Genomic DNA, 16,549 nt, shown 5'->3' with positions numbered 1-16,549 from the left:
ACTTTACTCTCTAAAGTGAAATTCAAATTTTAGAGGATTCAAATCCGACCTTATGTGTGTAACCTTTATGTAAAATTTATGAATCCCTTCTCAATACTTACTAATAATATGTTCATTTGAAAATTTTATAAAACGTCATCTTTGCTGATATTTCTAAATCTTATATGTACCATATCAAAATTATGTTAAAATTTTGTTAGAATTGGTAAGACAAAAAATGTCTAATTAGACAAGACATTTAGTTGGTGCGCTTAACATGCAAAATTAAGAAAAAGAATGTGAAACTTATGCATACAATTTAGCCTATAAGTTTTATACATAGTTCAAGTTGGTATAACTTACTGAAATTTTCAAATTCAAGAAAATTTCACCCATTTTTCAAGTTTTTTTTTTTAGAGCTACATTCTCTGTTCACTTTCCTTTAAAATCCGAGTAGTTTAATGAGGATGATGCAATAGCAACAAAGAGAACTTAGAAAAAATAGAAACACAAACAATTACTTGATAAAAATTAGATTATTCTTATAGTAATAAATCATCAAAGAACACTTCATATTTTTGAATGTTCTACAAAACTTGGTGATTTATCTTTCCCCTAGTGCATTCTCTTCCACATAGAGAACGACCTAGACAAAATTTTCTAATACAAATCACTATTAACTTTCTTGACATCAAAGTCAGAAAATTAAACTAAAAGATAGCTAAATAATTTAGAAGCACCCCATGGTAGGTTTCTTTGGGGTGGTTCCGGTTGCGCGGTGCTTCGCGGCCATGTCCTCAATCTTAAGGACATTTTCGCCTCGCTTGGCTTCAATCACTGCCCTCTTCTCCTCTGCTTCTTGGTGAACCATGGCTGCCTTGTTCTTCATCTTTTCCGCATAGGCGGCTTTCTTTTTCTCAAGCTTTTCCTTTATGAAAAAGAAAGTAATGTTTAGAAATGTGTCTAAAACATTGAATCTCACTTTTTTTTAACCTAATTTCTAACATCATGATGCTCCAAGAAATTTTTTTATTGTATACCATGCACCATACTTCAGTTTCTTATCACGCAAGAAAACATAAACATCACCATTTCCTTACCTTTTCTCAAATATTTCTTTCATAAATATAAATAGTGGTTTTTTTTTAATCAAAATCACTTAGAAAAATTGTGTAATTAAGCATTTTTAAAAATTTATTCAAGTAAAATAGTCTTCGTAACGATAAAGAATGTCTTTCCTTCTTTGAATTTTATGCCAGCTGCGTAATGTATATTTAATATATTTATTTAGTCTATCACGGTCTTTGTTCAATATATTCTTAAATCATAAATATATATATTTATATATAAGTTATTTTTATCTAAATATAATTGATTCATTTTCTAGCAACGAAAAAAGCGCTGAAAAACAATTTAATTCTAACCTCAAATTTTTTGAGCTCAAGAAAAAGAGCTGCCTTCTTTTTATCTTCCCAAGCAACAACCGCAGCATGATGCTTCTCAGCCCTGTTAACAAGATCCAATAATAATGTCTTTAAAATTTAGCTTCAAGAATTTGGAGCATGAAAGAAAATTTGCAAAAAATTCGTAATATCTTTTTTTTTATATTATTTTATTATTTATTTTTCACTAACTTGTTGCCAATTTTGGTTTTTTCACTTTCTTCCCATGCCTTCACATAAGCCAATTTTTTCTCCTTTGTCACTTCTGCCAAAGCTACATCTGTAAAAGTAAAAATAACCAATTAATTTTTTCAAGTACTTATGAATCCAATACAAAAAATAAAAATAAAAAATATATTATTATTCAATTAAATCCTTTTGTTTATATCTAAATTTGTGCACAAATGCACAATTTTATCAAGAATATTTAATATTCGAACAGCCATTAATTTTGTTTATTTTTAAAAAAATGCTATTTCAAAAACTAAAACTAGTTTAATAATAACAACTGGAGATAAATTGTCCAAATTGCCATTTTAAATTTGTTAATATTTAACAACTAAAGACAAATTAGATAACTCTTCCATATGTTAGTTAGTTTCAAATTACTTTTAGTTGTCAAAATAATAAAAAAAAAATTTAATACTTACCCCTATCAAGGGATCTCCTTGACTCAAGCTTTTTAGGAGGGGCTGGAAGAAAACAGAAATCATGGTAAACAAACTGATATGAAAGGAAATTACAAAAGTATAGATATCAAAGAAGCACAATTAAAATATAAAAAGATTAAATCAAATCAACAAATTTATATTATGCTCAAACATAAATATATCTAAGCAAATGAAATAATTAAATTCCAAAAGTTGACTCTTTATAATAAGAATTAATATGTATTAATGCTTGTGTTGGACGCCATTATTTTAATAAAAAAAGATCTTTTTTAATAAATTTTTTTTTTATTTTTTAACGTGTTTGACAAATTTTTAGTAGTAAAAGTAAAAGTTCTAGAAAAATAAAAAAAAAAAACATCTTTTTTGAGAATTTGTAATTTATATCTTTTTTTAAAAGATTTTTTTTTCTTAAAAAAATATTTTTCATATAATAAATAAACAAAAAAATACTTTTATATCGTTATACCCAAACATAATTGATAGATAAAAAGATTTTTTTGCATGAGATACCAAACATAAAATTACTTTTACTTTTCCATAGGATCTTTTAAAAAAAGATAACTCGAAAAAAGATTTTTTTAAAAAACTCACCCAAATAAACTCTTAGATAACATTTAGTTAAGATGATGCTTTTACACCAAGAATCCTTTCACAATAAGGAATGAAAAATTGAAAATTCATGTCTATTTTTTTTAATTAGGAAAAGTCTTCATGAAGGTATATCATGAAACATATGGCAAACTCACTTTGAGGCTGAGGCACAACAACAAGAGCTTTAGAATCATCAGAAGGTGTGGCATTGTTCAATGGCACTTCAGCAACAACCGGAGGCGAAGCCGGAGCCGAAACCAGAGCTGATTCGGCTTCCACCTTCACTTGTTGCTCTGCCATTGCTCTTGAAAAAAATTTGGATGAAATAACACCAAATTCACAAGAACAATGGCAGAAAGAGCAAGAAAGAGTGATTGATATTGGAGATGGAAACACTATTGAGTTTATATAGCATTGCAACTTCTTAATAATAGCTCCAAGAAAAATGGTAAGCCCCTCATACATCCGTGGAGAATGCAATGATTTACTTAGGAACATGCAAGAATTTTTCATGGTTGATATTGGATGTGGTTTGAAATCTATTGTATTCCTCTAAATTAATTTGGTCACTGGAAAATTAAATTGGAACATTTTGAAAATCATATGTTTAGACATTAGATACTATACGAGAGATTTCAAGTTAATGTAGAAATTTGTGTGAATATTGAAATTGTTGGATGGATGGACGTACATAACACTCTAATTAATGACTGCAGAATTTTTGTGATGACAAATATTTTTAGTATTTGTTTTGTTACGATGATAAATTTTTGGGTCCTTATACTGTACATATAAAAATTTGTACAGATTTACAGAGATTCTATTTTAATCATGGTTTTTTTGACATGTGTCCATCTTTTATCTTGTAAATGAAAAGTTGGCTCATGGCTGACTTTGAAGCCTGGAAATAAAACAAGCCTATTTATTTTAAGGGGATGCTCCCATAAAGTTACTGAAAATGACTTTTTATAAAGACGCCTACGTGGCATCATATTATTGGACTTTTTTAGTGAACCGATTTTTTAAAAATTTTTTAACTAACCAAATTAAAACCAATTTTAATATTCTAAAATCCGGCCAGACCGACCGGTCTAACCGGTTCAATAAAAAATCGATTTGAAAAATAATCTGGTCCACTTTCCAAACCCACCCCTTTCCCCTAACAAGTAACACTCGCCCATTTCCTTCCCCAATACGTGAATCATATATCACTATCACCTGAAGTCTGAACCCATAGCACCTTCCAAACTCACCCTACCAAAACCCTAAGTTCTCCCTGCAACTGTTCTGTCGCGGTGCCGCCGCTGTCCGTGCTGTCGGCGCCTCTGCTTCCTCTCTCGTAGTTCGGCGTCCTCCTTCCCCCTGTCCCCGTCCTCACTGGATTCTCTCGAACTTGGAGCAGCTCGCCGCTGTGTTGCCACTCGCCGGGCGCCGTCTATGTCGTCGTCGAAGGTTAGCGGCACTGCCTTCACTTCGGTTCTTCTCTTCCTTTTATGCCCTGTTGTTGGCTTTTGAATGTGACCTTGTTGATTTTTGAATGTGAAACTGTGACTGGGTTAATGGAAAATCAAATAATTGATTTTGTGTTGTTGCTCTTTTTTTAATTCCTGAAGCTTTTGTTGAAATTTTCTTGCTGCTGCTAAAAATAGAAATCAAATCATTACTGAAATTTTTGTTTAGCTTTATTGATTTCAGGTTTAGTGTGATTAGGGATTACTTGTTACTGATTTGTAACGATTGTTGCTGAATGCTAAAAATGAAAATCAAATCAAGTGTTGTTTGCCTGAATCTCTTGGTCTCAGTTTGTATGTCCATGAAGGGCTTCTTCAGCATTGCACACCACATGCTTGATTGAATGCCTATGTAATATTTTGCATTTTATTTATGTGTTGTATCTACTATAAAGATTAAATTGCGAAAATGTTAGGCACACTGTTCTTGGATGAGGCACTTTTGGCTATATTTTGATGCTTGTTCAACTTACAATTCATTAGCACATTGATTTTGTTGTTTTGTCAACACCTATAGGATTTCTATGTTCATAATTCTTGAATTTTGGGTGAATCCTCAATTTGTGTGCATTTAATTTGTTGTTTTCTACAAGTAAAGAACCTTCATCGACAGAATGTTATCTACTAAAAAAATGAAAATAGCTAACAACTTTGAGTATGCTTTATTTTTTGTTCTGGAAAAGAAGGATGGTATTTCAAAATTTATATAGGTTCCAATGAACAACATGTTCTAATAGATAAAGCATAATCCTAAGATGTAAGCTTATGATAGTACTGATGTAAGCATGGTCTGAGTAAATTGGTGGCATCTTCATTTGTCCACTATAGACATTTTAACATAGAGCAATACTTGAGATGCCAAATTTCCAAGGTCCCATCCACTTTAGGTAATTTGGGTTTGTAGCTTCTATCTATTTCTTTCCAGTAGCCCACCACTTGCCAATAACTGCTGGATGCCCCTCATAATTTTTTGTTCCTGGAGTTTTGAGTTATCACAGATAAAGCACTGTCTTTGTGATGAAAAAAGAAAAATTTTAATAACTCCATTTATTTATTCCTTTGAGAAACTGCTTTTAGATGGGCTTTCTGCTTTGCTTCTAGTATATTTTATGTTGGTCCTTGTTTTCAAGTTTGGATATGATCTTGCAGGGAAGATGATAAATGCTGTCTTTTTCTGGTCATCCTTTTTCTGTTCAAGTCGATACAAGCTCGCTTTGTCAATTGGCACATAGCAAATAGAGAAATCCAAGATTTTTCTCTCTTTTTGTCCGGATTCAGATGCTTTTTGGGCTCATGAACCTGGTTTATGATAGCAAATAGGAGGAAAGAAGTATTAGAATGTGAACATGGATGTTAAGCTTTTTGACAAACCCATTGCTTAGAAGGAGGCTTTGTTTCGTCGTGGTTTTGAGTCATGCTGTGTAAATACATTTAGAGATATGTATAGGAGAATCAATCAAGTACAAATCTGTAGCTTTGCTTCATTGTAAAAAATCAGAGAGTACAGCTTCAATGGATAATTTAACAAAGTCTTTAATTGTAATTAACTTTTTTATGGCTTTATTATGTGTTTATAATCTCAATGATGTAATCTTGAAAAATTTGTTTACAAGAGAATGATGCATGCCGTTCCAACCAAATCTCTAACTAATTAACTATCATTTCTCTCTCACAGAATCTAGTGGCTAAGACTTCAATTGAATACAAGTTATAAAACTTTGGGCAGAAATATAATTCCATATGATCCTATGCAACATTGTATATCAGAGAGTAAAATTACAGTGAATACCGCTTGAATGAACAGAGATTACCCAAAGAAAACAAGTTGTCGATTAACAAGAGTAATTGGAATTAATAAGATACATTCAATACTCAGCAATATATTCCAGATTTCCAATGTTACTTTTCCCCCAAAGTTGACTACAATTAAATCCCAGCGTAACCAACCACAGTAACACAACCATCCAGGTTTCTGCACTCAATAAAAGTAAGACAACTTTATTTGTATATCTGACATGTAAAACTGTCCCATGGTTGCCACTTACCCAGCTTGAGTGAAAGTGGAGATTCAGCATTTGAACTCACATAACTTGCCATATTAACAGTGACCTCTCCAAGGATACTAGACCTTGATGGTCCCTGTTAAGCCACATCATAATTCAAACAAACTTCTAACTGATAAAGAGACATCTTAACTACAAAGTAGAGTATACACAATAGGAAAAGCAAACAGCAATAGTATCAGCACCATGGCAACAATAAGCTTGAGGAGACATTCATCAATCTCCTTGAAAGAATTATCTCCTGGAAACAATACAAATTCTGAAAAAGAATCTGACCACTGACAACTCCCATATTGCACCAGCACCTTGCTTGACTTTGCAATAGCTTTACCACTTTCTACCGAAACAACAGAAACAAAGAGCTTCCCATCCCTTGGGTACCTACAAACAAGAGAATCAGCATTTGTTATTATTAACAGAACCATCTATTTCCTTTATTTCCCCGCACACTGAATTACTATTTAAAACAATTCTAAAATCAACATACAACTTTTTTAGCAGCAAAATTTGGATATAAAGAGTATAATTTTGGTGATTTAAACATTTCCCCCCTTGATTACAACTACTTTAGAACTTAAAGATAAGTCATCTTTGCTTACTTTTAACATGTCACTGTAGTCATTCAATATTATGATTTGTCCCACTGCTTAGTATTATTTTATTAATAATGTGAACAAAAATATGTATGAACACTTGTTATTCATATCAAACCAACAACCCAATCCGCTACTTGCATTTGATAAAACATTCAAGTCTCAAGGATTCTATATTATAGCTCAACAGAACAACTTCACTTTAGTTCACCTTAATTAATTATCATCCATTTCCAAAATACTAAACTTCTTCACATAATAAATTTCATCATCTTTGATAAAATTCAACAAATAAAGCACTAATTTTCGCTGTTTCTAAATTACAATAGTAGGATCTAAGATTCTGAGGCTTGCATTGCAAATTGCGCACCAAACGCATAATCAGTTCATCACCGCGGATCAATAATTGCGAACATACAAAGCGTATTAAGCTAACGTGAAAAAAAAAAAAAACAGAACTCTACTTCACACACTATTGCATTAGCATTTATCAACGTAAATGGAAGAATAAGGGAAAAATAAAAATTAAATTAAATTACCTGAAGAGCCTTAAAATGAGAGAATCAGAACTCAAATCTTGTATCAGCTGCAGATTTCGAATAAGCCTTGTTCTTACTCAACCGAAACATCCTCTCGTCTCTCTTCTGAATCACACTCGCGTTCATAATCGGTAACTGGTAAGGTTTCATGTGATTAATCGTAATGAATGGAATACAATACTTACCATTCCACGTTTCTTGGTGACTGCTTGTGCTTCGGTTCAAGGGTGTCGGAAGAGTACCCGTATGGATTGTGCGTTACAGCCACACCAGGATTCACCTGTGTTGATTTGCTTGAAATATGTCTATGTATGTTCCTATGGCTCCAGAGTAACATCTTCCACCAGAGTCTCTTACTTCCAGAAGGAAGAACTTGGCTTGAGGAATGCCTTCTCAACATAACTCTATTAGCACTGCAATGAGTCATCACAGACCTGGGCCTTTCAAGATTAGTAGCCACTTTACCTGCTGTAAGTTAAGTTCCTGTAAATTCTCGAAAGATTGCGACTTTGAATTTGGGAATTGATGAATTGTATTACCGAGAACATTCCTTCTTTCCAGGTTTGAGCATGATCGAGTGAGTTTGGGGGAATCTCAGAAGGCTGCAAATTATTTCACCATTTTACCGATAGGCTTGAATTTGGGCTTGGACAGGATAATGGATTAGGGTTAGAATTATTTTTTTATGGGGGTTTAATTGTATTTTTAAATTATTAGAAATTTAAATATTTGTAAAATTAAAAATTAAGGATATATTTGTCTTTTTATAAAAAATTCAAATATAACTCGGTTTATATTGTGTAAATTGATCGGAACAAACCGAATCTAATAATTATAATACGGACAATTAGGTTTATTATTTTTTTTAATAAACCGATTTTATTCTGAACTATTAAAAAATAGCTTATTAACCAGTTTAATAGAGATGTCCAATCATACTATGACACCTATAAACATCTTTAAATAAAGACATTTTTTGTGTCTTTATGTAAGTGGTCTCCTTTATTTTAAGGGTAAAGTATATTTTTTGTCCTTGATGTTTGCTAAAAATTTCAAAAATATCCCTAAGTTTTAATTTGTTTCAATTTTATCCCTTAAGTTTTCGATTTGCATCAATTTTATTCTTATAGTTAATTTTTTTATAATTAATATTTTTCTTTCCAATTATACCCTTGTCTATCCCCCCCCCCAACCATCATTATCATCATCACACTCCCCTCTGTTTTTCTCTCTCTCTATACCCCTCGTCTATCCCCCCACCGTCATCATCATCACACTCCCCTCTCTTTTTCTCTTTCTCTTTTCCCCATTCTCACCATCATCTCTCCCATCGTGAATAACCATTATCAACCTCCTTCTCCATCATCATCGGCCATACCCCTCTTTTTCCTTCTTTCTCCTTTTTCCTCCGACCCTCCATCTCCACCAGCGTCAACATCAGCCGCAAGTCCTTCCGCCTTGGAAAATTCGTCCAAGACCTCAACGCACTCCAAGTCCTACACAAACCGCACGTCTCCTCCGATCTCAACTTCTTTCTCTCCGTCGTCGACTTCGACAGCGAGGGAGTCTATTACTTCATTGAACAACTCGTGTGGCTCGCCAAATCGGGACCCATCGATCTGAAGTGGTCACGTTCGTTCAGAGGAGGTCCGAGGAGATGGACGGAGATGAAATAGGGTTAGGAGCACTGAAGCCAAACGGAGCTTCGAGGAGAATTTTGCGTTCTGTGAGGAGCAATAGGGTTAGGAAAAGTCGTGGAGTTGGTATGGTTTTTCAAAATTTCATGTCAATTTTTAGTTCAAATTAATGAAAATTTTTTTTCTGAAATGGTCATTGATGGGTACAAATTTGAGCTTGAACGCTGACAAAAGATAAATATTATTGTGGCTTGTGGTGGTGAAATATTACATTTATTTTTGCAGTTTTGTAATTGACACCAGCAATAGCCATGAGGACAGAGCATGAATTAGAAAAGAGAAAATAATGCTTATTCCAATTGAATGAGTACTCTTCATATTCTATGGGAACTTGAAAAGAAATGCTCCTTAATGTTAAATACAATTGAATAAGTACTCTTACATAAGAGCATCTCCAATGGTGAGTTCCTCTTTGACTTTTTTCTGATATATAGGAACTCTAACCATTGGAAGAGAGAAGGAGTGAGTTCCCGCACAAGGATCAAGGTAAGGGAGTCCCTCTAAACAGGGACTCAAATTAACCAATAACAACTTGCCATTTGGCAAGTTATTATAAAAAAATAATAATATAAAATCTGAAATAATTAAATAATTAAATAATAATTAAATTAGTAATAATTATAATAAAAATTATATTTTTATTTAATTAATAATTTATATTAATTATTTAAATAATAATTAATTAAATAATTAATTAGATTAAATAATTAAGTTTTTATTTAATTAATTATTTATATTATAATTAATATTGAATATTATTTATATTATTATATTAAATTATAATTAATTAAATTTACTTACATTAAAAAATAAATTTAATTTTTATACCTTATAAAATAATTTTTAGTTGAGTTGGTTATTTTTATTTTTAAAATTTAAAATGCTAATGATATTATTAAAATTAGCAGTTGTAAACACAAAACTATAAATTAGTATAATCTCGAATTATATATTGTGTATTATTATTATATATGAATTTATTTAATATTAATATCTTTTAATAATAAATTATTTTTAAATTTATAAATTTAAATAATATTATTGAAAAAAATTAATTATATTAATTTTAAGTATTTTAATTAATTAATTAAGTGGGACCACAATAGAGACTAAAGTTAGTTCCTCCTAATGGAGAAGAAAGAGATACTTTGAGTTCCTATTTATTGTTTATGACGCAAAAGCTGATGTGGAGTTACTTTTATGACAGGTGGGCCATAAACAGGAACTGGGATGAGTTCCCTACTGGAGATGGTCTAATGGTTGTAATGGAGAGTCGGAGGAGGAAAAAGAGAGGTATGGATGGAAAAGGAAGTTGATAGTAGTTGTTTGATGATGATGGTGGTGGAGCTCATGGTGAAGACGGAAAAGAGAAAGAGATGATGATGATGAAGATGATGGGATAGGAGAGGGGTATAATTGGAAAGAAAAATATTAATTATCAAAAAATTAACTATAAGGATAAAATTGATGCAAATCGAAAACTTAAGGGATAAAATTGAAACAAATTAAAACTTAGGGATATTTTTGAAACTTTTAACAAACATCAAGGACAAAAAATATACTTTACCCTTATTTTAAAATTTGTGTACGGTTCACCTACAAATACATTGATTTTTATACAAGTGTCTCAATAATTGATAGCATTGTTTATTTTATTTTGTTAATCCAAATAACCCAATAATTTTTTTCTTAGTATTTTATAATAATTTTGATCTCACATTTAAATATATATTTAACATTTTTTTTACAGGCATATTAGTAAATTCAAAATTTATAATGTTAGAATAAATAAAATTATGATATAACATAATATTTATTATTATAAATACTGATTTGATAAAAATTATTTTAAATTATAATTTATATTATACAAAGTATTGGAATAACTTAAACTATAGATTTTATATTTATAAATCTAAATGAATATAGTAAAAAAATTAAAAAATATTAGATAAATAAATTATTTTTATAATCAAATTCAAAAAGGTTTTTTTTTTTTTCTTATGTGCCTCCTCCTTATTGTTAACTTAAGGTGGTTTATATTGTGTCACAAAATTATTAAACTAATTTGATTAAACTTAAGTATCAAACCAACTTGGTGTAATTATGGTGTAATTATGTAACATCACCATATAATTATTTTTCAAAAAAAATGTGATACTCATATTACTATCCACTACAAATATTTTTATTGCAGATAATCATTGCGATTTTTTTTAAGGTTCTTTAAGAACAACTAAAATTAAATAAATGGTCAAATTAATCTCTATAAAAGATTACTTGTTCTTTAAATTGGTTCTTGAAATTTTTTTTAATCAAATAAGTGTATTAACCCATGACATGCACGTGATAAGATTAAAATTATAATTTTAAATTATTTTGTTAAAATTAATTTAAATTATAATAATTTGATTAATAAAAATATAATATGTTATGTATTATTTGTTTTTTCTTAATCTAGTATTAAATATATTAATTCTAAAATAGTTATTAATTGGTTTTAGTAATCTACTTTCTTTAATAAATCAAACATATATACTCAATGTGACCATAAATAACTTAATAATACTTAGACCCACCAACAAATTTTTATATGTTGTTTTACTGTCAAATAAGGACATATCAAAATTAGATCAAAATAAATAATAAATTATTAGAAAATTCTCTAATGCACAAAATTCTCTAATAAACAATAAATAATTTAAATCTACTAAAAAATAACTCAACACTTTTCTTTGATGCCTGCAAAACATATACCTGAAATAATATTATATCATTGTTAGTATACAGTTTTACAATCATCGAGGGCATTTACTATACATGACTCCTTCTTAAAAGTTATTCTACACACGTGTGCAATTGGAAGATAAATTACTGGACTTTATTTTATTTTTCTAAATTATTATAATTATGCATTATTCATTAAATGCTAATTGTAATATTGTAATATAATTATTAATAAAGATATTTTTCTAAAATAAATTTAGAAGAGAGAATAGTGCTTTTATTTTGGAGAAAAAATGAATTCATGAAGAATAGACACCTCACTTTTATTAGTTGATAATGTATTAAATATTGATTTTATATAATTATAATAAAAATATTTCTCTAAATTAGTATAATTATGCATTATTCGTTAAATGTTAATTGTAATATAATTATAATAAATATATTTTTCTAAAATAAATTTAAAAAAAAATAGTGATTTCATTTTAGAGAAAAAATGAATTCACGAGGAATTAACACCTCACTTTTATTAGTTGGAGAAAAAATCCAATTTTAGTATATTTTGTCATTATTATACATTTTTCTCTAATCATATATTCATTGTTTTCTTTTCTTTGTTTCAACATTTTGAACCTGGGTTTAACTTCTCGTAGTTCTCACTTCTCAGTCATTCTATTAGATGTAGTTGATAATTATTGAAATTCTTCGATTAATATAGAAGAAAAATATATTATTATATGATAGAATTAATATGAGTATATTTTATTATTAAATAAGCAAAGTTAATATAAAATAAAATTATACATAAGAAAAGCAAAGAAAATAAAATTAAAATAGCAAAAGTAATAAAAAGATTATTTTTATAATTTTGTTTTGTCATTTTTATGTATAGAAGAGTAGAAAATAGTAAATTTTTAACTAAATTAATTTATATTTGTTGTATTCAATTTAAATAAATAATAAATTATTTTATTTTAATTTATTCCTTAAATTTATATATCATAAAAATTAAATCAAATAATTAATATACATAATTTTAAATTATGTGATACTTAAATATCTATTCAAATCAATTAGTTGATATAATTAATTCATCATAATGAATTGTCTTTAGTGAGTTAAACAAAATAAAGCAGAAGCATACTACGTTGATTCTATCATTAAAGATAAAAATTCGATTTTTATATAATAGAATAGATTCGTTCTTTAAAGATTTTAAATTAATCATGTTAGTTTTTTTGTCACTTTGTTTATTGAAGGTATCAAAATTTACTAATGTAACATACACATATGAGTCTTAATTAACTATTAACATTATTAGTTTATGAAATTAGATCAAATCAACCCCAAATTAAGAAATTTCAATGCCTCAAGTTTTCTCTTCAATTAAATTTTGATTTGATCTAATTTCATAAACTAATAATGTTAATAGTCAATTAAGACTTCTAAATATATGTTGGATGTTATTTAATGTGTTATATCAACAAACAAAATCATTTAATTTAATCTAATTAATACAGTTGTTACAGAAAACAATTAAAACTAATATAAAAAAAATTAAAACTAATATAAAAGAAAAGACCTAGTACAGTGGTTCTTTTATTTATAGTTGACAAGTGCTTCTTCGTAATTTATGGAAGGCGTGGTGCTACATTCTATCAAGGCATGCCACCACAGGGTGTTTTGTTGGTTTGCTAGTTAATGTGCTATTTATTATATATATTATATATATACACAATTAAATTATTTTATATTTATTTAATTTAATTTTAGTTTTATACTCATTTTTTTAATTTATAATTCTTTAAAATTTATATAATTATTAAAATAAATATTAAATATTTTAATATTTACATTTACATATTAAAATATTAGTAAAAATATTCATTTTAAATTTTTTAGAATATTGAATCAAGTAGTAGGTCTTCGACAATTTTAACTTTGGACTAATTAGTAGGACATATAATTATCACCATTAAATTTCATATAATAAATTGGCAGAGGAACATAATGTGTCCACCGTTTATTATCATGGAGGACCAAATTGGTACTTTATTCTTTTTAAGGGCTAATTACTCCGAAGTTAAAAACTTCAAGGACCTAATGGTCACTTTACTCAACTTTTTACTATTTTATATTTTTTATTTATGTAGGACCGATTCTACCGATTCAATCAGTAATTTATCTATTAAACCAATAAACTAATGAACTAATAAACTAATGAACCAATAACTTGATCGGTTCGATCACCAGTTCGGCTCTGAAAATTATGGCTTCGGCAACTCTTTCCCTATCAGAGAAGTTGCGATTCAGCCATCCTATTAGGAATACAGAATGTTTTGGTTGAGGAAGATTGAGACAATTCTTACATTAATTTCTAATTTCTAATTTTTAATTTTTATGAGTAAAGGTACGCATTCGCACTATAATATATATTTTTAATGATTTAATATGGATGATCTTGGGATTAAAGCGACTAATGTAATAATATAAATAATAAATAAAATATATGAATTTTGTTCGTTATTATTTTAGTCAAATATAACAATAGAATCTAATAATTTTGGTTATTTTTAAAGAACATTCTAAAAAAATTATGTTGATTATTTTCAATTATATTTTGACAAATATTTTTATAATGAGTAGTACCATGAATATTATTCTTTTTTATATGTATCTAGATTTATAGATATAAAAAATATATCATGATTTTTTAATTTTAACAGTATAGATTTTGAATTTATTAATATACTTATAGAAAAAAAAAAGTGTAAAATGTATATTTAACTATGAGACTAAAATTATTGTAAAATATTGAAACAAAAGTTTATTGAGTTATTTGAATTAACAGAATTAAATAAATACTGCAATTGTTTTAAGAGACATGTATAGAAGCCAATTAATATGTATTCATATTATATGTGAACGTGAACAAGCTTCCAATATTAATAAATAAACTTGCTTCATCTTCAGACTTTAAGCCAAAGCTGAAAGCCAACTTTCATTCACAAAAGGATAGATATGTGTCAAAAATTGTATGAACAAAAAAGAATCTCTTTAACTCTATACAAATTTACATCTATATATTATAACTGTCCTAAATTTTTTTTGGTTACATAATGATGATAAATTTATATGTACTAATATACTAAAAAGTGAAAATTTAGGTGCAGTATTTTTATCTAATGACTCTCAATGATCAACTTCACGTGAAGTTGACTGCATATGAATTTTCACTATAATAAAAATGTAAATAAATTAAAGAAGAAGTATAGGAAGCCAATACATGTGTCGTACAATACATACAATGGGAGTTGATTTTACTAAAATAACACATTAATTATATTATTCACATTAGTATTTATTTATTTATTTTTAATATATTATTTCATTGTTTTTACTAAAATATCTCTACAATTTAATCAAAAAGACAAAAATATCCTTCTATTTGATTTTATAAAAAGACATAAATTTATTTATTTATGTGTTTGACAAAAATAATCCTATTAAATTTATCAAATTTCAAATAATTTAAAAAACAAAATGAAATTTGTTGTCCAAGACAAAACAAAACAAAATAAATCTGTTGTTCATCTTGTTCCCTTTTGCTACGTCTGGAAAGAAAAAGCAGTTCTTGATGAGTGACTCTTCCGTCTCTTCTCATTCATTCTCTGACTAACACCGCTCATTCTAGAAAGGCCCCGCCTCCCTTTTCTCCTGGTAAATGTTAGCATGCTTTAGCCTTGCTCATACCATTACTAATTGGAATGTCTTCAAACGGGACATGATTTTAATCACTTTTTTTTTCTTTGGTTCAATCTCTTTATTTTGTTTCTTTGTTCTTGTCAATGTCTGTTAATGGGAGGATTTCTCTTTTTTGGGTTCATATTTTAATAAGTATTTATGTGCTTAGAAGAGAATTGACTCTGTGGTTGGTGGACTAGCCTGGCTTGCTGGATTAATTAATTAATTAACAATCTTCATTCACTCTGAAACAGCAAGTCATGTCTCGGTTTCTTGTATCGTTCTGTGACTTATTTTGGGTTCAAGGCTTGATGTTTTGATGTTATGGTGGGAAACGTGGCTATACTATAATGATAAATGCTGGATTTGCAATTTACCTTGGTAAATACTTTAGTTACATAATCATGTGTACCAATCTTGCAATGGCCTCTTATTTCACTGAAATTTCACCATGTGAAGGATTATTTTTCTTTTTGGTAATAATTAGGCCCTGAAAGATTTATATATATTTGGTTTGAGGGATTATGTCAACAAGTTCATCCTTTAGGCCCTGTATGAAAAGCTCCTTCATTCTAATTCACCTGCTGCCCTTCCTCTCAACAGATCACTTCAGGTAGTTTATTCTTACTCTTGCATTCTTGAGTGAAACATTTGCCATATTTTTTATGTCCTAGGATTCAGAAAACAAATAATCGAACGGATAGAACAGGACTTCTTGGAACTACTAAAAAAGAAAGACAACTGCTACAGCAGAACCTCCAAAATTTGAGTATTAAGAATGACACTTCAAGGGATGATCTGTGATGTTATTGTTGATCTATTATTTTTAGTTTTTTACATTATAGTCTAGTTTTTATCTTTTGTTGCTGTCTTTGCTGTACTGTCTTGGTAGATTATGTTTGATTGAGAATTAATAACTATAATATAAATATATAGAGAAACTCAGTCAATGTTAATTCATTGTTTTTGATATTATTGTTATTGGTCTTTTT

At 28.6% G+C, this 16,549-nt stretch overlaps 1 protein-coding gene and 1 long non-coding RNA gene across 2 annotated transcripts; both read right to left on the bottom strand.

The window, feature by feature from the left end:
- Positions 1 to 496: 496 nt before the first annotated feature.
- Positions 497 to 3,048, bottom strand: LOC112744065 (remorin-like). The gene is made up of 5 exons (XM_025793532.3): positions 2,839 to 3,048; positions 2,072 to 2,113; positions 1,614 to 1,701; positions 1,404 to 1,485; positions 497 to 907 (listed from the first exon to the last, which is right to left on the bottom strand). Exons 1-5 carry the CDS (start codon positions 2,981 to 2,983, stop codon positions 710 to 712), a joined length of 555 nt encoding a protein of 184 aa, XP_025649317.1. The 5' UTR covers positions 2,984 to 3,048; the 3' UTR covers positions 497 to 709.
- A 2,921-nt stretch (positions 3,049 to 5,969) lies between these two features.
- On the bottom strand, positions 5,970 to 7,929 carry LOC112744063 (uncharacterized). Its single transcript, XR_003172601.3, has 3 exons — positions 7,575 to 7,929; positions 7,390 to 7,494; positions 5,970 to 6,638 (listed from the first exon to the last, which is right to left on the bottom strand). It is a non-coding gene; the product is annotated as an uncharacterized lncRNA (long non-coding RNA).
- Between the last annotated feature and the right edge of the window lie 8,620 nt (positions 7,930 to 16,549).

The sequence above is a fragment of the Arachis hypogaea genome, chromosome 14 (genome assembly GCF_003086295.3).
Source record: "Arachis hypogaea cultivar Tifrunner chromosome 14, arahy.Tifrunner.gnm2.J5K5, whole genome shotgun sequence".
NCBI classification, from domain to species: Eukaryota; Viridiplantae; Streptophyta; class Magnoliopsida; order Fabales; family Fabaceae; genus Arachis; species Arachis hypogaea.
This window is presented reverse-complemented; position numbering and strand designations above follow the sequence as displayed.